This window comes from Capricornis sumatraensis, chromosome 6 (assembly GCF_032405125.1).
Source record: "Capricornis sumatraensis isolate serow.1 chromosome 6, serow.2, whole genome shotgun sequence".
Taxonomy (NCBI): Eukaryota; Metazoa; Chordata; class Mammalia; order Artiodactyla; family Bovidae; genus Capricornis; species Capricornis sumatraensis.
The window spans coordinates 39,472,579-39,493,083 of NC_091074.1; the positions used below are offsets into that span (position 1 = coordinate 39,472,579).

The following is a 20,505-nucleotide window of genomic DNA, read 5'->3' on the forward strand; positions in this document are numbered from 1 at the left end:
AACTTGGAATCTGATGCATCCAGGGCCAAGTTGCTTCTAGGACCCGAGATCAAGCCTTGAAATCTCAGGAGACTTTTAAAAAGTTTATTTTGCTTTTTTCCCCCATTGAGTTATCCCGAAAATCCTTCTATCATGTATAACAGACACTTCAAGTCTGTTGAAAACACATAAAAGTAGGATTCACTGGTGGCCCATAGGCATCTCGATGGATAGTCATTAGTTTCACTATAGTCATAAAATATGTAAGTTGTTAAGAAGGATGTGGTGGAGTTATTCAGGTTGATAGTCTGTGACGTCTAGTCAGGTCTCTGAGAAACTAGAGAGAGTTCATTTTCTTCATAAATTTAGAATTCCCAGTATGCAATCTGTGATTTCCTGTGCATGGTCTTTAATGCATCTGTCTATCCTAGTGGACATTAACTTTCCATATGATGGATTGGTTGTTTTTATTTAAGCTGTATGTTTATATACTCAGAATTTCATACCTGCTGTTTCCCAGCCACCATCACTGAATAGCTCTGATCACTGTGTAGCCCCTGGGGGACAGAGGCCTATTAATCCATTTTACTGTTGGTTATTACAAGTGAAATGGCTTTAAAAGTATTTTAGAAATCTTAGCACATCCAGTGCATGTTGTTGATGGAGATACTAAGAGAACTTTGTATATTTGATATGTTGCCAAAGATGAACATTATGCCAGTAGTTTAAAACTATTTTTTCTATATCTTCTTTATGCCTCAATGAAAAAAAAATTGTTTTTTTTCCTGTGCAGTAGTTCTTAAACTACTGGGCCTTAGAAAGTTCTTGAGATTTACTGAGAAGTTAGCTTAGCATTTCAGGAGTTTCTTAGATGTCCTAAGGCTCATACAGGGTCCACTTCTGGATATAACAATCTCTGTCATACTGATTCTTTTTGAAATAGCTGCTTATTAGCTTTTAGGGTTTGTTGTCTTTAAAAAGACAATGTTAATACACGTAAGAAAAGTGAAAAAGATCATCTGACATTTAAAATGTGTAATTTTATTCATACAATATATTTAATTTTAATTTTTAAAATTAAAATTTAGGATAGTAATGGTCAAGTTATGGAGGAAGCAGCGTAGTAAAAGGTTTTTAGAGATCAGTAAAAGGAACTTTTCAATATTCGGTGCCCTACGAAACAAAGTGACCAGATTTATCTTGTTGGTTTTTCCTTTTGTCGTCAAGACAGGTGTAGCTCTGGTCTGAGTTCACACTAAGAAATGAATTAGTAGTTCCTAATGTAAGCAGTTATCTTCACATTTGCAGTTTTTAATAATTCGGTTATTTATTGTTAGGAGATAATTATCCGTTTAGATAAGAAAATCTGCCAAGTGATGGGACCAGATCATCCTGCATTCTTTTCAAATGCTGTTCAGTTTGTTTAAATAACTACAGGTCTTTTTACATTTATTTCCATTTGTTCTGTTAAACATAGACACAGCATGATGATGTTGTTAAATGGCTGTTTAAGTTAAAGCTGTTTTCTATGTGTGTGGGTGGGTTTTATTCTTCTTTTATTTTTACTTTCCAACTTTTATATCATTTAAGACAGTGCTACAAACTGCTGAGTCCGATTCTCAGATTACTTTTAAATACTAAATTGCAAATATTTCTTTCAATGCCAAGTTGCATTTTCTAAGGAAGATATTTTCTCATGCACCTGGAAAATATCCCTATTTTATTATCTGAGGTATAATGATGCCTGATTTATAGTAATATTCCAGAATAAATCTTGCTTAGAATGACATGTGTAGTCAAATGATACATGACAGGGTTTAGGACCTGATACCCTAAAACAAAACACCTTGGCATACTGAATATTTAAATGGAAGTTATTTGAGAAAAGGCAGGTGCTAGAAGGACTCTGACCTCTCCTTTCTCCCCCAAAGCGCATCATAAGACTCTCCTGAGGGATCTTCAGGAGAGGCACATCCTTACCTGCAGATGAGGAGGACCCCTGAGAGGAATCTGAATGAACAGGCCTTGCTAAGTTTTCCCCAGTTAAATATGCTTAGCTCATGCTGTTTTGTCCTGTCATTTTCCCCAACTTGCTACTCTTCATCAGACCTCCTATAAAAGCACTCGGACTTAACCTTTTCTTCTGGTCTTCATTTCCCAGTGGAGGCTCTGTGTCACACAGAGCTTAGGTTACATCAATATGCATGTTTCTTTCTCATTAATTTGTTGTTACAGAGATCCAACCAAGAGTCTTAAGATGGGTACAGGAAAGATCTCTTTCCTCCTCTACAGTAATATTTTGCTTTAGGAAATGAGAAAAAAAAATTGTTTTTAAAATGAGATATTGGGCTTCCCAGGTGGTGCTAGTAGTAAAGAACCCGCCTGCAAATGCAGAAGACATGAGAGATGCAGGTGCAATCCCTGGGTCCAGAAGATCTCCTGGAGGAGGGCATGGCAACCACTCCAATATTCTTGCCTGGAGAATCCCATGGACAGAGGAGCCTGGCAGGCTTCAGTTCCTAGGGTTGCAAAGAGTTGGATATGACTGTAGTGACTAGGACTTACCCAATAGCTTAGTGGGTAAAGAATTTGTCTGCAATGCAGGTAGATGCAGGTTTGATCCCTGGGTTGGGAAGATCCTCTGGAGAAGGAAACGGCTACCCCTTCCAGTATTCTTGCCTGAAAAATCCCATGGACAGAGAGCCTAGCAGGCTACAGTTCATGGAGTCACAAGAGTTGGACACAACTTAGTATACACACTTTAGCTCAGTACAACAAAATGAGATATATTTAGTTTTCAGTAATTTACTTATCTGTGGAAATAGTCATGCCTCCAGGAATCTATAGGGAAAAGTATCATAAGTACCTCAGGGTCTCTTTGGGCTTCCGTGGTAGCTCAGTGGTAAAGAATCTGCCTGCCAGTGCAGGAGACATGGGTTTGACCCCTGGGTTGGGAAGATCCCCTGGAGGAGGAGATAGCAACCCACTCCAGTATTCTTGCCTGGAGAGTCCCATGGACAGAAAGGCTTAGCAGGCTACAGCCCATTGGGTTGGTCTCAGAGTCAGACACAACTTAGTGACCAAACAAGAGTCTCTCAATGGTAAATGTTTTATTTGTGGATGTAATAAAGCATCAAGAAAATCTTGTACATAGACTAAAAACTAGTCAGTCTTTTTAGCTCTCCAACTGTTCAAGAATTAGAACTTCCCAGAACTAAACTCAATAATTCCACCAGTATGACAGTTCACAATTCAGTCTGACCACATTGTCATATTAAGGGGTGGGCCCCACTAATTTGGGCCAGAGGATGATTTTTCTTTCCTGTTCTTCTTAGTTAATAACATTTCTATTTTCATCAGCCCTTGGAACTATAAACACAAGATTTGTCATTGATTTTTTAATGAGAAATGCACTCGCCCTATAAATCCTCCCCTAATAATAGAACGTTCTGCTATTTCATGTGCTGTGCTCATCCTGTACTTTTATACTCTCCTTTCAGGGCCAAATTCTAATCCTGTGTGAGCCGCAAGTTGAGAAAGCAAAAAGCAAAGCCAAACAAAAAAACCAGAGCTTTTTTCAAATATTTCATTTCTTGTCATCATTATTTTGATTCATCTTGTTCTACAGAATTCTAAAGGAAATGTAAAACTGTACAATTCCATGTATGAGGATTAGAAATAATCTACCTTCTATTACATTGAGTTATTTTGCCTAGGATGTGTTCTTAATCTCTGCCTGGTCATTTCTTCCACCTTAATAAATGGTTTTTTTTTTTTTTTTTTTGCATTTGTGATCTTCCGTTTTGTAAAGCAGGAGTTGACATTTTAAATTGAAAAGCAGAGGGAAAGTTGAGATGAGCAGAAATGTCAGCATGCCCATTTCTTTTGCCCATCTTCCTTCTGTAGGAAAAAACTTTGTACAAAGAGCAGATTGAAAGGGTGATGTGGCATAAGCTTCAGTATAGCTGTACTGAGTGAGGGTACTCTTTGTGGAGTGCAGGGTGGTGTCACATGACAACCTCTTCCTACTCTCGATGCTTGCCAGTAGGGCTTTTTTATAGAGAGAAGTAACACAAACAGTTAATTAGAGCCAAACTGAATTTTAAATGTCTGCAATTTCCTCTGAAAGATAGAGTCAATAAAAGAAAAAGTAGTGTGAAAAAAAATTTATTGTGCTAAGGAAATTACTTTTTTTTTACTATGAAAATGCTACATTCTCTTTGGCAGTCATCCTGCCTGTAATATGTATATTTCAACTCCAGTAGTTCAAGCTCAGGACATATCAGGCAAGCCACAAAACCTATGTGAACACTCTAAGGCAGGACTTCACATATTACCCAAACCTCATAAATTCCCCTATAAAATGGGGACTTTTATAGGAAATTAAAAATAGCCATCTGTCTATATTTTGTGATGTTCCTAGCACCACAAAAAGTGGGCAGATAGAGAACAACACTGTAGGAAGTGGTTCATTTCAAAAATTACTGATTTCTTTGTTTAAATAATACTATTGATTGAAGCAACCTTAAAACCTAATCAAGATATAAAAAGACTCCTAACTGAGAAACAAAATAACATAACACTGAAGATTACCAGTGGACTAGAAGACACATGTTTAATTTGCATTCTGCAACTGATAGACTCTTATTTTTGTTTTTCTTTAACCAAAACAGCATAATTTGCTTCTAAGTATAAATAAAAAGCCATTTATGGTTTTTAATACTGAAGCATGTTTACTGATATGCATGGAACATATGTTAATATAAGTGGGTGAAATATATAGGCTTATCTGTCGGCGATAGTGACAACATTCAGTGAAAATGAAAGAAATTTGGGGCCAGTTTGATAGACTTGCTTCCTTATGTGTTTTGTGGCCAGATTTGGATTTGAGTGTGGATTCAGGTTGCTCTAGGAAACACTTAGTTCTAGACTGTTTTATAAGATGTTGTTATTAATGATGAAATCTGATAGGATCTGATGTCACATAGTTATTTAAATCAGTAATTACTTTGTCCTTATAATGGAGTTGTTTTAAATACATTTCTCTTGCGCTCAGCGCCTCTTATGTTTCCTTTTAGAAATCCCCTTTGCCTTCCTTGCCGCACAACCTTTACCCTAAGTACAAGTTCAGCAGCACTAACCCATTTGCTGATTCTCTACAGTTCACCGCTGACAAGGTTGGATAATGACCATTGTCTTGCCATTGCCTTTTTCCAATGTTTTGTTCTTTGTTGCTACTGTGCGTTTGTCCCAGTTCAGTGTTGACTGAATTTGGGCAAGGAAAAAAAACAACTGTGTGTTTGGAGTGGGCATGCAAATCCTTTCTTAAGCACATTTTCTTGCCAGAACCTATTCATTTTTATAGCTGAAATTAGATGGCCCTTCTGAAGAGTAAGGGGAAAATTGTGAGTCCACTGCCCTTCTTATATTTTGGTGTGAATTGAATTTTCAGATATATAAATTTTTGTTAGTTGCAAAGCATATAAGCTACTTTTATACATAATTTCTCTAAAAACCTTGTATTGATTTAAGTCCTTCTTAGACTTATACAAGGTGGTCCTAAAAGCTCTTCCTTAATCAGCCCACACATAATTGTGTATGTACAAGAATCTGTTGAATATTCATAAAGGATGTCCATGTAAATGCCTGATCAGGAAGCAGGGAACTGTTTCAACATTTGTAAATCTATACTTGGATTTGTCATATTCTGATGAAATTATAAATCCAAAAATGAAACAAAAACTTACGAGAATTTGTATACTGTAATTTGATTGTGAAAGGAGAAAAGCTGTTAACAGTTTTTTTCAGGTAGCATTTTATGAATATTCATTGGATTTTCATGTTATTGTAATACAGATAATCAAAGATGCTGTATCTGAAGGAATATGTTTTCTGTTACTGTAGGCATTACAGAAATCAAGTAGAGTTCTCTTCCGTTGTTCCCCAACTAATCCTTTTGCTCCCACACCATTTAAGGTTTGTCTTAGTGTAAAATTCTCATGAGTCAGTGAGTGTGCTACAGTGTGCTATATGCGTGTACATTATACTTGTGTGCATACATGGCATGGAGTGAATTCAAGTACACTGCATTTTTGCCAGCTAGGGCTGAATGGTCTTCGTTAAAGAATTGTGTTTTTGTGGATAAATTTTTAGAAGTGTCAACAGCAAGCTAAATTCCACAATCTAAGTAAGAATGAGAATATCAGGCATAACAAAACAGAACACTTTTCCTTTTTAGTAAATGCAGGTTTATATTGACTTTATGATTAACCAGCTGTGTTAGGGCAGCATTTGAGTTTATTCACAATATGAAAATATTCTGCCTAAGTAAGATCCTGAATAGTTTTTAGGCAAGGAAGTTTTGTTTGTTCATTTGTTTTTAAGGAAAATAACAGCTCAGGAAAGTTATGCAAAGAGTAAGATCTATAAAATTTGCATCTGTAAATTTATTAAAATTATGACAATTTAAAGTTAGACTTGATTCTACTTTTTGAAAATGAAATGGGCTTAATTCATGCTTCTCAAATTTTCCATTGTTAGTAAATTTTTAAAAGAATTTTAATGAGAAAAATTCTAAATTACATGTTTCTCCCTACCTTAGTATCATTACTGACCCTTCTGGATCAATTGAAGTTTTTTATTTGTTTGTTCTTATGTATTTGTACATTGCTTTTTTGAAAGTTTTATGGCACAACACTTGGGAAGATAACAGGATTCTGTTGGCACTAATAATTTTTGTCTGTTTGACCAATAATATGTAAACCAAGCATTTTAAATATAGCAGATTCTGTGACTTGAAAATCTGTTGCCCATCCATTAGTGGCTGTCAATCAGTTCTCCTGTGCTTTGCCAGAAAAATAGTAATTCATGTTTACCCAGACCATTTTTGGGGCAGCTTAGAGTCCTGAAGTTGTGTCTGCATCATCAAAGAAAGATCATATTCAGCACCCTGTGGTTTTATTTTTAGATGTATTTTGACTCTTAACACCATTGAATAATTTCTAAATATTTGTACATTCCTTTCATTTAGTGTATTCTATAAGAAGTACTTTTAATCACATTTTTTTCCAGATATACACATGCAGAATAAAACGAGACATATCAGAGGGACTTTTGTATAGGGAAAAAAAACAGTAAAATAGACAAAGAAGGATAAATGTAGGCTCAGGGCCTTAGGGACAGCCTGACAACGGGTTAGAACTTTAGCTGGGTGTCTGTGACCCTTGATTTAGGCACTCTGTGGCTTACTGTAGAAACTGGAGGAGAAAACACGATACAGTGGAAAGTGCATTGAGTTAGGTTAGAAATTAAGCAAAGAGAAGTCTAGTTTCACTAGGTTATTCTGAACAAAATCTTTTGCTTCTCATGGCCTTGGCCTTTAATCTGTAAATGAATAAAATGGACTCAGTGACATAAAGATGTTTCTAGCCCTAATCTGCTTGAGAATCTATAATATGAAACCTGACCCACTATGTTTTAGTTAAGAAAAGGAAAGAACCCGATGATATCAAATCCCTTTAAAAAAAAAAAAAAATTAAGACTCGTAAACTTAAGTGACAGCAAACATACCAACCAAGCTTTGGCTTTTTATGAAGTAGTCAACCCTGTTTTTCCATTTATGTTTAGGGCTACCTTGGCAAGTGGATGGTGGTTTTGTCCCTTAAAACCAGCCCCTCAGATCTGAATCTGTGTGCTCTTGGCTAACAAGCAGTCACCCTGGTAGAGGATCCTGCATGTGCAGTGCTTATTTCATTAATTTGTTGAGTCATGTGGAGAGAGGATTCAGGTAGCAATAAAAATATTTATATATAATCTCTCTAACAAGCTTTGAACTGCTTTGTTCGATTACATGATTAACATTGTTAGTTTGTTTCCAATTTCTTGGAAGACTTTTTTAGACTTCCACAATCTTGTCTAGATGAATTTTGAATGAGATTTTTTTTCCCTAAAACATGAAATTTGTACAACTTTTCTATCTTCAGTTATTTAAGCCTGCAAATTGAATAATTCTTCACCTTAAAATAGCATGTAATCATTTAATGGATCGTGCTCTGAACATACTGATTTGTTTAGTGTATTTAAGCTTTACCTGAATCCTGTCTGCCATTTTTATATATGTGTATTTTCCATTATTTAATATGTTAGATATTTTAAAGCTAGTAGTTTGGTTTTTGATGTTGCAGTCTTCTTTCCCTTGAGTTTTCCTTCCTTAGACTGCGCATACCCACTGCATTCTTCTTGTCCCCACAGGTGCCCAGTCAGTCAGAATCGGAGCCAGAAAAGCCTCTGTGCCACTCGCCTCCACCCCTGCCTCCAGTGTTGGCAGAAATGAGTGGGGATCACGCTCTGTCATCTGCAAATGAAACCTCAGAAGATGTGGATGAAGAGGATGAGTTTGGTTACAGCTGGAGTAAGTTGTCTGTTTCAAATGCATTGACTTGTAAGAGGTATCAAATTATTCATAGCTCTGGTTCTCTCAAGGCTTATGCCCCAGATGAGTAAATACATTTCATCTTCAGTTACACATAATGCAGTTTTGTGTAGGAAAAAAACTAATGTTTGTTGTACTTGAGTATAACACACATTCCTGAGGCATGAAATCACATTCTTCTGTTTTGTAAATCTGCAACCCCGTTCAAGCCCGCTTTGCATTTTTCTGCAAGTTGAGGTGGTCAAGGCACTCTCAGCAGCTGTCCTGGACCGCCCTCTCATGGTCTCCAACAGAGCATCACCCCTTTTAGGCCTCAGATTCCTCATTATAAAATGTATTTGTTGTTGCTATTTAAACAACCTGGAATTTAAGTATTTCTGTACTAACACAGTAACATAGTGTAAGTGTTGAGGTGAAAAACTTGGGGCATTTGGCAAGTTGTTTAATGACCTCTAAGTTGCAGCGTGGTGGTTATTCCTCTTTTAAAATGCACTTTCTGCCTCAGGTTGCTAAGGGTTAATTAGATAATGTCTGAGCACAATGCCTGACACACAGGAATCATTTGAAAGCAATTATTGATAGAATCATGGGAGTGTCTCTGTTTCCTAACGAAATAAGCCATTTTACAGAGATTAGACCAAAGTTCTGTGTCAGTGCTTTAAAAAGTCTCATTTAAAAAAGTGTAATTGTTTTCCTTAAGAATACTGTGATATGTGCTTTGGGGAAGTACAAAGTATAAAATTTGTACTGCTAGATTCTGGAAGGAATCAGGAAATGGCAGTTTATGAAATTGATGCAATTAAGAATTAATACAGAATGCATGACATTAACCCTTTAGTAAGATTTTCTAAGGGATGATTTGTAAAGTTTGCAGTTTTCTTAGTCTTATTTCTAATGAAATTAGAATATTTTGCTAATCCATCAAACTGGCCAGAATGTACTCTGAGGAAAACATGAAATGGAATGTTTCAGTTACCTATTATCATATTCCCAAACACGCCAAAACTTAATGGCTCAAGAAAGCAGGTTATTAGCTCCCTCACGTGCCTGGTGGTGTTAGCCACTGGCTGGTTGTTCATCTGGGCCTGGGACACCTACCAGATTACAGAATAAACTCTACCTTTTGAACATGGGAGATGGGAAATATGAAAGGTCTCATTTAATGAGAACAGGTGTGTCCATGTGTCTTGGTTGGATGGCTCTGAGCAATAAGAAAACCCATTCCATCTAATCTGGATCTGTGTACCAAGCACCACCCAGCATGATGCAATGTGCAGTGTCTGTGTTGCTGTGGGAGAAAAGTTTCCCCTGACCAGGGAAGACAAATCCTCTGGATGTTCTGTTCTCTGCAAATGATAAAGTAACTTTCTGTTTTAATCACAGTCTTTGGAGAGCTTATTCACATGATCACATGGGTTACTTCTTTGGATCTGCTCACCTCAGGTGAACTGATTAGTCAGACACCGTATTCTCTGCATCGTAGGGGGAGAAAAGCTACTCAAAATTTGGGTGCTCTAGGAAACCAGTCTTGACACCCAGGAGGCCAGTCTGTTTAGCTTTCCTTAACCGCTAAGAATTATATTTTGGTACAGTCATGGCCTTATAATGCCATTCTCAATAGCCGTCCAGAGTAAAGCATTTGGCTGTGAATTATCTCTTACTCCCTGTGGATTTTTTGTTCTTGTTGTGTGCAGAAAATATCAGAGAACGTTACGGAACCCTCACAGGCGAGCTCCACATGATCGAACTAGAGAAAGGTCGTAGTGGTTTGGGTCTGAGTCTTGCTGGGAACAAAGACCGATCAAGGATGAGTGTTTTTATAGTGGGGATTGATCCAAACGGAGCAGCTGGGAAAGATGGTCAACTGCAGATTGCAGATGAGCTTCTAGAGGTAAGTTCTTATGGCAAACGCTGCATTTACTCCCGCTGAATTGGTGTGACGGAGCCATCAGTTTCCAGAAAACCCACCTGGGTCTCATATGGTGACTGAGAAAACTATCACTCACCTAATAACAAAGATGCATTGCAGCAAATTTGGCTTGAGACCAAATCTCTACTAAGTACCACCCATGCTCCCATTAACTTCCATTAAAGGTTGTGACTGTGTAGCACCAGAAAAAATTTTTGCCCCAAGACAGTAATAAAGATCACACTTCAAAAACAGTTTTTTGTGTGTGCTGCATTTTTATTAGGAGCTTTTGAAAAACCAAATGACCAGTCATGCCCCTGTAATGAGACTGATCCCTGGACCTTCTAGAAGTTGAATCCCTCATGGTAGACTTGATGAGGGTGGATTGTTGTGGGGCTGAATTTAAGGCTAAAAAACATTAACAGTAATTCAGCCCACCAAGCAAAATAAACTTGCGGACTCTACTTTTATAGTGTTTAGAATTGTGTTTGCTTCATTTTTTGTCCTTGCCTCCTATAGGCTGGGATCCACGTGTCTTTACACTGCGTTAGCGCATTTTCCCATGCCTCCTGTGTTTCCCTCTTCGCTGGGAAGGCTCAGTCAGCAGGGGCTAACTGACAGGATGACTGACCGGCAGTTTCCACTAGGCAGTGTGCTGCCTAAGCACCTTCCACTGCCTGAAGCCTGAATATACCAGCACTGCTTCTCCCAGTGGCCTACCCCCAGCCTTGAGTTCTGATATTAACTGTGAACTGTGATAGTCAGGCCTTCCCAGGATGATCTGTGCTCATCACAGATGCCTCTGCAGAGCCCTTGCTTGTGCAGAGTACTCTAGAAGCTTGTTGCCTGCCTGGATACTCTCCTGTAGTCAGTCCAAGTGATGCCTTGTTATTCCATGGAGATCAGACTACGTGCATGGAATTTTAATGTTAGTTTTCAACATGAGCTTTTTCTTAACTCAGCATCAAAGTCAGGTTCATGTTCTGGGAAAGAAAATGTATGTACTATTTTAAAGGAAGAAAAAAAAATATGCTTTTCATTAGATCGTTGTTTTTTTAGTTGCCAAGTCCTATCTCACTCTTGTGAGCCCTTGGACTGTAGCCTACCGGGCTCCTCTGTCCATGAGATTGTTCAGGCGAGAATATTGGAATGGGTTGCCATTTCCTTCTTGGGGGAATCTTCCCAACCCAGAAGATCAAACATTGGCAGGCATATTCTTTACTACTGCACCACCAGCGAAGTCATTTTCATTAGAAAGAAGGTAAAAATTTGTGAAATTAAAATTCTGGGCTCATTTAGTGATCTTTATTTCTCATAGATCAATGGTCAAATTTTATATGGAAGAAGTCATCAGAATGCTTCATCAATCATCAAATGTGCCCCTTCTAAAGTAAAAATAATTTTTATCAGGTGAGCATTTTCTTTTCCTTGTTGATAAATATTTTTCCGTAGCCGTTCAATGCTGATTCTTTTGAATAAAAATGAAACATATATGATAGTGTAAGTGTTATAGTTCCAAGTCTTTGTGGCTACAGGATTTCGTCTAATAATCTGAGTCTTCAAGCTAAAGAATGAAAAGAGTATGAATGGTCATATTACAGGTTAGTGCTTTTTCCCTTTAGAAACGAAGATGCAGTGAGTCAGATGGCTGTATGTCCTGGGCATACAGTGGAACCCTCGCCTGCTACCTCAGAGAATCTTCAAAATCAGGAGGTTTGTAGCTTATGTTTGTTTCTCTGGGAAGCTTTAGTTTATGCCTCACTTATTAACTTAGCTGATAATTATAGAGCCCTTTCAGGGATATACGAGAGAAGTAAATTTCTTGATCCTGTTGATCCCCAATATGTTTATAGCCTAGTTCATGGAACACTCATGTAAATAAGCACTGCTTGCATGAAGCCTAGTAGTAGAGCCTGTCAAGGGAATAATGAAGGTAGAACAGCAGTTGACAGTGTTACCTCTGGGGAGAGAATGCGAACATACGGGAGGTCGCACATGAGGTGTACATTGAAAGTAGATGTCTTGGGGGCCATAAACATAGCAAGCAGAGGACATGGATTGAGGGATGGGCTGGAGGCTCTGGAAAACGCAGAGAATTGATAACTGCAGAGCCCTGCTGAACAGTGGGAGGCAGGGAACAGGTAGGGTTGGGTCATGAAGATCACCATGGAGACCTTGTCTTTTAGGCTATATCTTTGCAGACTCAGAGAATGAAGATTATTTTTAAGAACTCTGGAAATGGTACAGAGAAAAATCGCAGGTTTCAGGACAGAGAAGTTAAGTTGAAGAGAGTAAGAGAATTAAAATAATTCATGGGATAGATATGGAGGACCTGAACTGATGCCCAAAAATAAAAGAGAGAGAGAGAAGAAATGGTTGTGTCAGGTCTTTGGAACCCAAATAGATATCACTTCATCCCTAACTAAATATATTCAGTGAGGAAAAATGACTGATTGAGAATGTATTCATCCAACAGATATATTCACTTACACCAGGTACCGTTTGAGGGCTGAGAATGCACAGGAAACAGAATGAAACAGATGAGATGTACCAGGCTTCCAGATGTCTGATTTGGTGACTTAATAGATGGCTAACTTTTATCAGAATAGAAAAAGTAAAAAAAGAGAAGCAGGTATTTATTTAAAAATAGAGAACTTTCTCTCCGAGGCAGCTTAAGAACAAGGTGTCTGTGGGAAAGCCTGGTAGAAGTGTTCACGGGGACGTCTGGTCTGAAGTTTAGAGATGAGTCCCCGTAGATGCCAGCTTGGGAGCTATGGGAGCTCAGGCTCTGTCTGTGGAGGACATTTAGAAAAGATGAGAGCCAAGATCAGAATTGTGTGATGTCAGTTGTAAGGAGAATTGACAGGTCCAAAAGAAAGAACCAGGTGGGTGGGTCGCACAGCAGCTGAGGAGGGCCTCATTGAGAAAGGTTGTATATATAGCACAGCCTTGAATACTGCGGGGAACTCAAGTGAGAAGGTGAATAAAGAGGGTTCATTGTATTTGCCAACTAGAAGATTATTGGTGATTTTGATAAAGCAAATGGTGGATAAGAAATTTAGGAAAGAAAAGGCAATGGCCAGAGGATGACACAAATTTAAGAGAGTTTTGGTGAAAGTTTTGTGTTTACTTTGTTTAGAGTGAGTAAAAGGAGATAGAGAATGAAAACTTAAAATTAGAGGAAGTATGATACTATCAGTGGAAAAGGTGTAGAATTGGAAACACTCTTCCCTGCTGCTGCTGTTCCTAAGTCGTGTCAGTCGTGTCCGACTCTGTGTGACCCCATAGACGGCAGCCCACCAGGCTCCCCCGTCCCTGGGATTCTCCAGGCAAGAACACTGGAGTGGGTTGCCATTTTCTTCTCCAGTGCATGAAAGTGAAAAGTGAAAGTGAAGTTGCTCAGTTGTGTCGACTCCTAGTGACCCCATGGACCGCAGCCCATCAGGCTCCTCCATCCATGGGATTTCCCAGGCAAGAGCACTGCTGTGGGGTACCAACTCTTCCCTAAATTAATATCTAAACGTTAGGCTTTTCTGTACGCAAGATGCTCAAATCATTGTCTCATGCTGGTGAACTGACTCACTGATCATAATGGGGAACTGAGTGAATCATGTGCTTTTTCAAGACTGTAAAGGAGAAAATTTTATTTTCATGAGTTGTACCAAAAATGTCTATCAAGAAAACGGATTTTAATAACTTTCAGGTACAACATTTAGTAGCTCCTACATCCACTTCTAGCACAGCAAAAGATAGTGAGTGGTGTGCTGGCATTCTGTATGTCAGTGCTTGCACTGTTCGGAGCTGGGTTACTATTAGGCATCATTATAGAGTAAATCCATGCAGTCTTGTGAAGCATTTTATGTTTCTGTGCTCCAAAATAATTGCTGGCTAATCACACCTCATTCATATCTTTAAGATATAATGTTCATAAATGTCATTAAGTATTAAAATTATAATGATGGAATATAGCATATGAAATAATGTTAATTAAGTGTACCCTTTGAGGCTTCCCTGGTGGTTCAGCAGTAAATAATCTACCTGCCAATGCAGGGGACATGGGTTCAGTCCCTGGATCAAGAAGATCCCCCAGGTTAGGAAATGGCAGCCCACTCCAGTATCCTTACCTACAAAATCCCATGGACATAGGAGCCTAGTGGGCTACAGTCCATGGGGTCGCAAAAAGTCGGACACAACTTAGTGACTAGACAACAACAATAAACAACTATTTAGTCAAGCAAAACTACATAACATTTGCCTCTTTTGTCGCTTTTTTCCTTCTGCCAGGCTGAACCGAGTGTTATTACTTCTGACGCAGTTGTTGACCTCAGTTCATTGACAAACGTGCAACATCTAGAACTTCCTAAGGTAAATCTGCTTAGAATTGGACTGAAATGATGTGAGGACCTTGACACTGGTGTCCTGATTCACTGGTTCCCTAAACTAGTCTCCACAGACAGGCAGCATCAGCATCACCTGAGAGCTTGTTAGAACTGCAGGTGCTTGGCCCACGCTGATCTCCCGAAGGAGCACCTCTGGGGTGTGCCCTCAGCTGATGTTTTAATAAGCCTTCTCCATGATGCCAGTGTGCACTAACGTTTGATAACCATTGTGCTAATTGATCCTTGAGCAGGGGCCCAGCTTCTCCTGCCTTTATTATTGTCCCAAGGTATGACATTTCGTGATCTCATGTTTGGTTTATTTACAACGACTTGCTATGGACGAAATAAAAAATTAAACAAGTTATAGGCCTTGTCCTTTGGCAGACCGAAAGCCCAAATGCCTAGAAGTCTCACTGATAGGCATCGTTGAGGTATTTGCTTTTGCAAAGATCTGAACCTTGGATTCAAGTGACCACTTGAAAGAGGTGGTTTGTTGAACAGAATCCTGTAATGCTTTTAGGTACTGCAGGTTCATGCTGGAATGCAGGTAGACAGTGGATGAACAGACTAAACAGAGCAGTGACATGCTCAGGGAAGAGGAGAGGAAGGGAGGAGGTGGAATGGGGGGACAGAGGAATTTTATGTGTAATGCTACAGCAGAAAGGAGTGCTTTCCTCCGAGATTCCCCAGCTCCAAGGCAGGGCACCAAAGGCCGTCTGACTGGGTTGAATCCTATTTCATCAGTTACAGACTTAACACATTTTGTGATCTTGCTTTGCCTCCATTTTTCTTACCTGTAAATTGGAGATGATAGCCTTACCTTTGATATTGTAATTATAAAGGTTAAATGAGTTGTTTATAAACTGGTGGGCATAATGCCTGATATGTGGTCAGAGTTTGCTAAGCACTTAGTGGAAAAAAATACTGATTCTTCTTGGTTTATTTTTTTTAAATAAATAACCCTGTACAAAAATGGATTGCTCTGATCTTATCATATACATTTAAGAAAAGTTGTCATGGCAGTTTGTGTTGTGGGTAAAGGGAAAAGAACAGAAGTCATTAAAGCTTTTTTCTGTCAAAAAGTCCATACTTGTCTATTCCAGCATCCCTCATTCTGTTGCCATGTCAGAGAGAGTCCTTTGAGACAGCAGAGGAGAGGGGACAGGATATTTTAATGCAAATCTTTGAATGTCTATAGGTAAACAGCCAGCAAATGCCCTCTGTACTTAGTAAAATACTTTTCTGTCCACAGTTAAGTAAATAGACTATAATAGAATGAAATATCAGAATTGAGTACCTATAGTCATGGTAGATGACAGAGTATTACTTATATTAATACAAGTGAAATATTTCTTTATGGTACTAGGAAAGATTATTGTGTGCAATACCCGAAATAGAGGGTAGCTCAGTTATTTACTTGTCTGTGAGCTTGGAATTTTTTCAGTGTGATAACACATTCAACTTCCTGTTCATCATGCTTGATTCTTTGACCACTAAATCAAGGTTTGGGGTTTCAAAATTCTGGCAATTTTTGACACTTTATGTGAAGTCAATTTGATTATATCCTGTAGAGTTACAGGTAGAAGAAACTTATGTATGATAACAACACTTTTGTACAGAGTATCAGGCTTTGAAGCCTTTTCTTTACCACACGTGATCCTCACAGCAAGCTTTTAGTTGGCAACTATTATTATTCAGGCTTTTTGGAGATAAGAAAATAGAGATTTAGAGAGGTTAAATAACATATCCAGATTTCCAAATCTAGCCAGCAAGTATATTATAGCTGAGTCCTGCTTACTGTAAACCTGTGTAATTGTCTCTGTATTATGCACGTGAAAAGAGTGGGGGTGGGGAGGATGAGCAGTGACAGTCTGGAATGTCATCAGGCATTAGTCGTCTCTGTCAGCAAAGCAGCAGTGTTCGTGATCTTTAAAGTGTTGATGAAGCTTTACCTCGATGCCAGGATCCTGAAAGTCCAGGGGCAAGTGAGGCTCTCATGTAAGCTCCTTTGTCTCTTGTTTTCTGTCTCCCTGGATGGAAACTCTAATGAGGGAAGTTGCTCTAACCAGAATGAAAATATTCACTACCCTATGGTAAATTTTATTCATATAAATGTTAAGAGGTAAAAGCCAGCATTATGGAACACCTGGTTTTGATAAAAGAAAGTCTGGAAAATATAGCCAAAGTAGGTGTAGCTCTTCTAGCCTTGGCAGGTTTTCAGGTAAGTCTTTGGACTCATGAGTTGAGAGCATTTTCGCTCTGTATCAAATCAAAACCCGAGTCTTTGAAGTAACCAGTCTGGCTTTTCAGCCCCAGAAAGCACAGAGCGTGTGTCAGGGCAGCCTGTCTGCTGAAGGATAAGGGGTAGAAACAGGCGTGCAAGGACCGGTATTAGTGGTTACGTCTAAGCCAGAAAAAGGAGGCAGGAGTGTGCTTTGGTTTTGAGTCACGTAATCAATTACACAGAACTGAATTCTCAAACGTACATTCATTAAGTTGTTGAATACGTTTTTATTTTCTGAATCTGTTGATAAAGTGACTAGAGATATGTTACTTGGTATACGTGCTGAAAAGAAAAGACCCTGACTTTGGGAAAGATTGAAGGCAGGAGGAGAAGGGGACGACAGAGGATAAGATGGTTGGATGGCATCACCAACTCAATGGACCTGAGTTTGACCAAGGTCCGGGAGTTGGTGATGGACAAGGAAGGCTGGCGTGCTGCAGTCCATGGGTTCACAAAGAGTCGGACACGACTGAGTACTAGAGATACTAGACATAGGGAAGGAATGAGAACATTTGAATATTTGATGGAGGAGAAATTTAATCCCACTAAACTAATTCAAAGTTTGCTTAAGAAAAGGGGATTTCAAAGAGTGGACTTTAGAACACCTTTAATTGCTTTTCTAGCCTTTGAGTAAGAAGATGATGTTCAGCAGTTTCGGTCACATACCTCTCTGTTTGGATAAATTTCATGTTTCACATTTCCTAAGTGTTTCTGTTTTTGCTTCTGTAGGATCAGGGGGGTTTGGGCATTGCCATAAGTGAAGAAGATACACTCAGTGGGGTCATCATAAAGAGTCTGACAGAGCATGGGGCAGCAGCCAAGGTGAGGCCTCCCCCTTCTTACAGTCAGAAACTGGTGAGGAAGGGAATTCTGTCTGTAAAATCACTCAAAAGTTTCCATGTTTCCATCTAGGATGGACGGCTGAAAGTTGGAGATCAGATCTTGGCTGTCGATGATGAAGTTGTTGTTGGCTATCCTGTTGAAAAGGTACTTATCCAAAAGAAAGCAAATGGTACTGTGAACTCATCCTTGTAAATGGCTAAGTGTGTGGGGGTGGGGGTCAGTCATGGGGATCAAAACTGTGGAGCTATATTAGATAACTGCAAGGAAGAGAGGAGATTTGAAAAGTACTTAATTTCTATTTTCTGTTTTCTAATTAAGATGATGTTAAGTATTTTTCCTGTTACCTGATAAATTCAGTATTCCGTGGGCATTTTTGATAAAGATCATTTCAGTTTTCCTGTAGGAAAACTTCAAACTTCTAAACAAATGTCAACTTAGTATTAAAACCAAAGGAATATTTTTAGTGAATATTTGCTCCTATGTTGTTTTTGTTCAGGAACTAAGTTGGGTCTATCTCTTTGTGACTCCATGAACTACAGCACTCCAGGATTCTCTATCCTTCAGTATCTCCCTGTATTTGCTCAAACTCATGTCCATTGAGTCGGTGATACCATCCAATCATCTTATGCACTATCGCCCTCTTTACCTCCTGCCCTCAGTCTTTCCCATTGTCAGGGTCTATTCAGATGAGTTGGCTCTTCACATCTAATGGCCAAAGTATTGGAACTTCAGCTTCAGCATCAGTCCTTCCAGTGAGTATTCAGGGTTGATTTCCTTTAGGATTGACTGGCTTGATCTGCTTGTTGTCTAAGGGACTCTCAGAGTCTTCTCTAGCACCGCAGTTCGAAAGCATCAGTTCTTTAACACTCAGCCTCTTTTATGGTCCAATTCTCACATCTGTACATGACTTACTGGAAAAACCATAGCTTTGACTATAAGAACCTTTTCGGCAAAGTGATGTCTCTACTTTTTAATATACTGTCTATGAATTTGCTCCTATAAATATCCACTATGTATATTGCTTTGTAAACAGATTTTAAGACTCAGACATTACATTTATAACTTTTATTGTTGGTAAATAGTTGTTTATGCCTGAGTTTCTTCCTTCTCAAAAGTGGTCTTAATACTGTACTTACTGGGAGTTTCACTTGAGCCTTTCATAAGTGCTAGAAAAAAAACAAAGTCTGTTTCTTTGAGATTTGGTGTGCCACTGTGTCCATTTATATATTGGCCAGCAAGATGCTTAAATCGTTTTAAACTTCAGTTTGCGTTATTTTGGAAGAAAATTGCTTTACAGTATTGTGGTGGTCTCTGCCATACATCAGTGCGCATCAATCATAACTATATATGTGTTTCCTCCATCTTGAGCCTCCCCCCACCAATTCCACCCCTCCAGGTCATCACAGAGTGCCAGCCGGGGCTCCCTGTGTCATATAGCAACTTCCTGTTAGCTATCTATTTTATACAGAATAGTGTAAATATGGCAGTGCTACTTTCTCAATTTCTCCTAGCCTCTCCTTACCTTCTGTGTCCACAAGTCTATTCTCTGTGTTTGCATCTTTATTTCTTTCCTCTAAATAACTTCATCAGTACTACTTTTCTAGATCCCATATATATGTGTTAATATATGATATTTGTTTTCCTGACTTATATCACTCTGTATAACAGACTCCAGGTTCATCCACCTCACTACAACTGACTCAAATCTGTTCCTTTTTCTAAGTAATATTCCTCTGTGTGTGTGTGTGTGTGTGTGTGTGTGTGTGTGGTACAGTGCAGTTTCTTTATCCATTCATCTGTCAGTGGATATCTAGATTGCTTCCATGTCCTAGCTGTTGTAAATAGTGCTGCATTGAACATTGGGGTACATGTGTCTTTTTGAATTGTGGTTTTCTCAGGGTATAAACCCAGTAGTGTGATTGTTGGGTTTTATTGCTGGGTTTTTATCTGGTAGTTTTATTCCTGGTTTCTTAAGGGCTCTCCATACTGTTCTCCATAGTGGCTGTACCAATTTACATGTCCACCGACAGTGCAAGAGGGTTCCTTTTCTCCACATATTCTCCAGCATTTTTGCTAGTGGTTTCTTTTGTTTTTGTTTTTTTGTTTTTTTGTTGTTGTTTTTTTTTTAATAATGGCAATTCTGATTGGTGTGAGTTGATACCTCATTGTAGTTTTGATTTTCTTTTCTCTAATAATGAGCTATGTTGATCATCTTTTTATGTATTTATTGGTCATCTTCTTATATATCTTCTTTGGAAAAGAAGATATCTTCTTTAGGTCTTCTGCCCAGTGTGTGATTGGACTGTTTTTGTTTTTCTGTTATTGAACTGTATGAGCTGCTTGTGTATTTTGGCATTAATCCTTTGTCAGTTGTTTCGCTTGCAATTTTTCCTCCCATTCTGAGGTTTGTCTTTTTATATTATTAATAGTTTCATTGGCTGTACAAAAGCTTTTAAGTTTAATTAGGTCCCATTTGTTTATTTTTCTCTCTGTTTCCAGTACTCTAGGAGGTGGGTCAAAGAGGATCTTGCAGTGATTATGTCAAAGTGTGCACTGCCTATTTTCCTACCAAGAGCTTTATAGTTTCTGACCTTACATTTAAGTCTCTAATGCATTTTGAGTTTATTTTTGTGCGTGATGTTAGAAAATGTTCTCGTTCTTTCACACGTAGCTGTCCAGT

At 38.6% G+C, this 20,505-nt stretch overlaps 1 protein-coding gene across 1 annotated transcript in view; it reads left to right on the forward strand.

The window, feature by feature from the left end:
- MPDZ (multiple PDZ domain crumbs cell polarity complex component) overlaps positions 1-20,505 on the forward strand; it is a 176,484-nt gene that overhangs the window by 129,809 nt on the left and 26,170 nt on the right. Inside the window, exons 27-34 of the mRNA XM_068974237.1 lie at positions 5,058-5,156; positions 8,230-8,389; positions 10,105-10,301; positions 11,638-11,729; positions 11,942-12,032; positions 14,604-14,684; positions 17,712-17,804; positions 17,895-17,969. Of these exons, the coding sequence (XP_068830338.1) occupies positions 5,058-5,156; positions 8,230-8,389; positions 10,105-10,301; positions 11,638-11,729; positions 11,942-12,032; positions 14,604-14,684; positions 17,712-17,804; positions 17,895-17,969 (888 nt within the window). The remainder of the gene's footprint in view (positions 1-5,057; positions 5,157-8,229; positions 8,390-10,104; positions 10,302-11,637; positions 11,730-11,941; positions 12,033-14,603; positions 14,685-17,711; positions 17,805-17,894; positions 17,970-20,505) is intronic.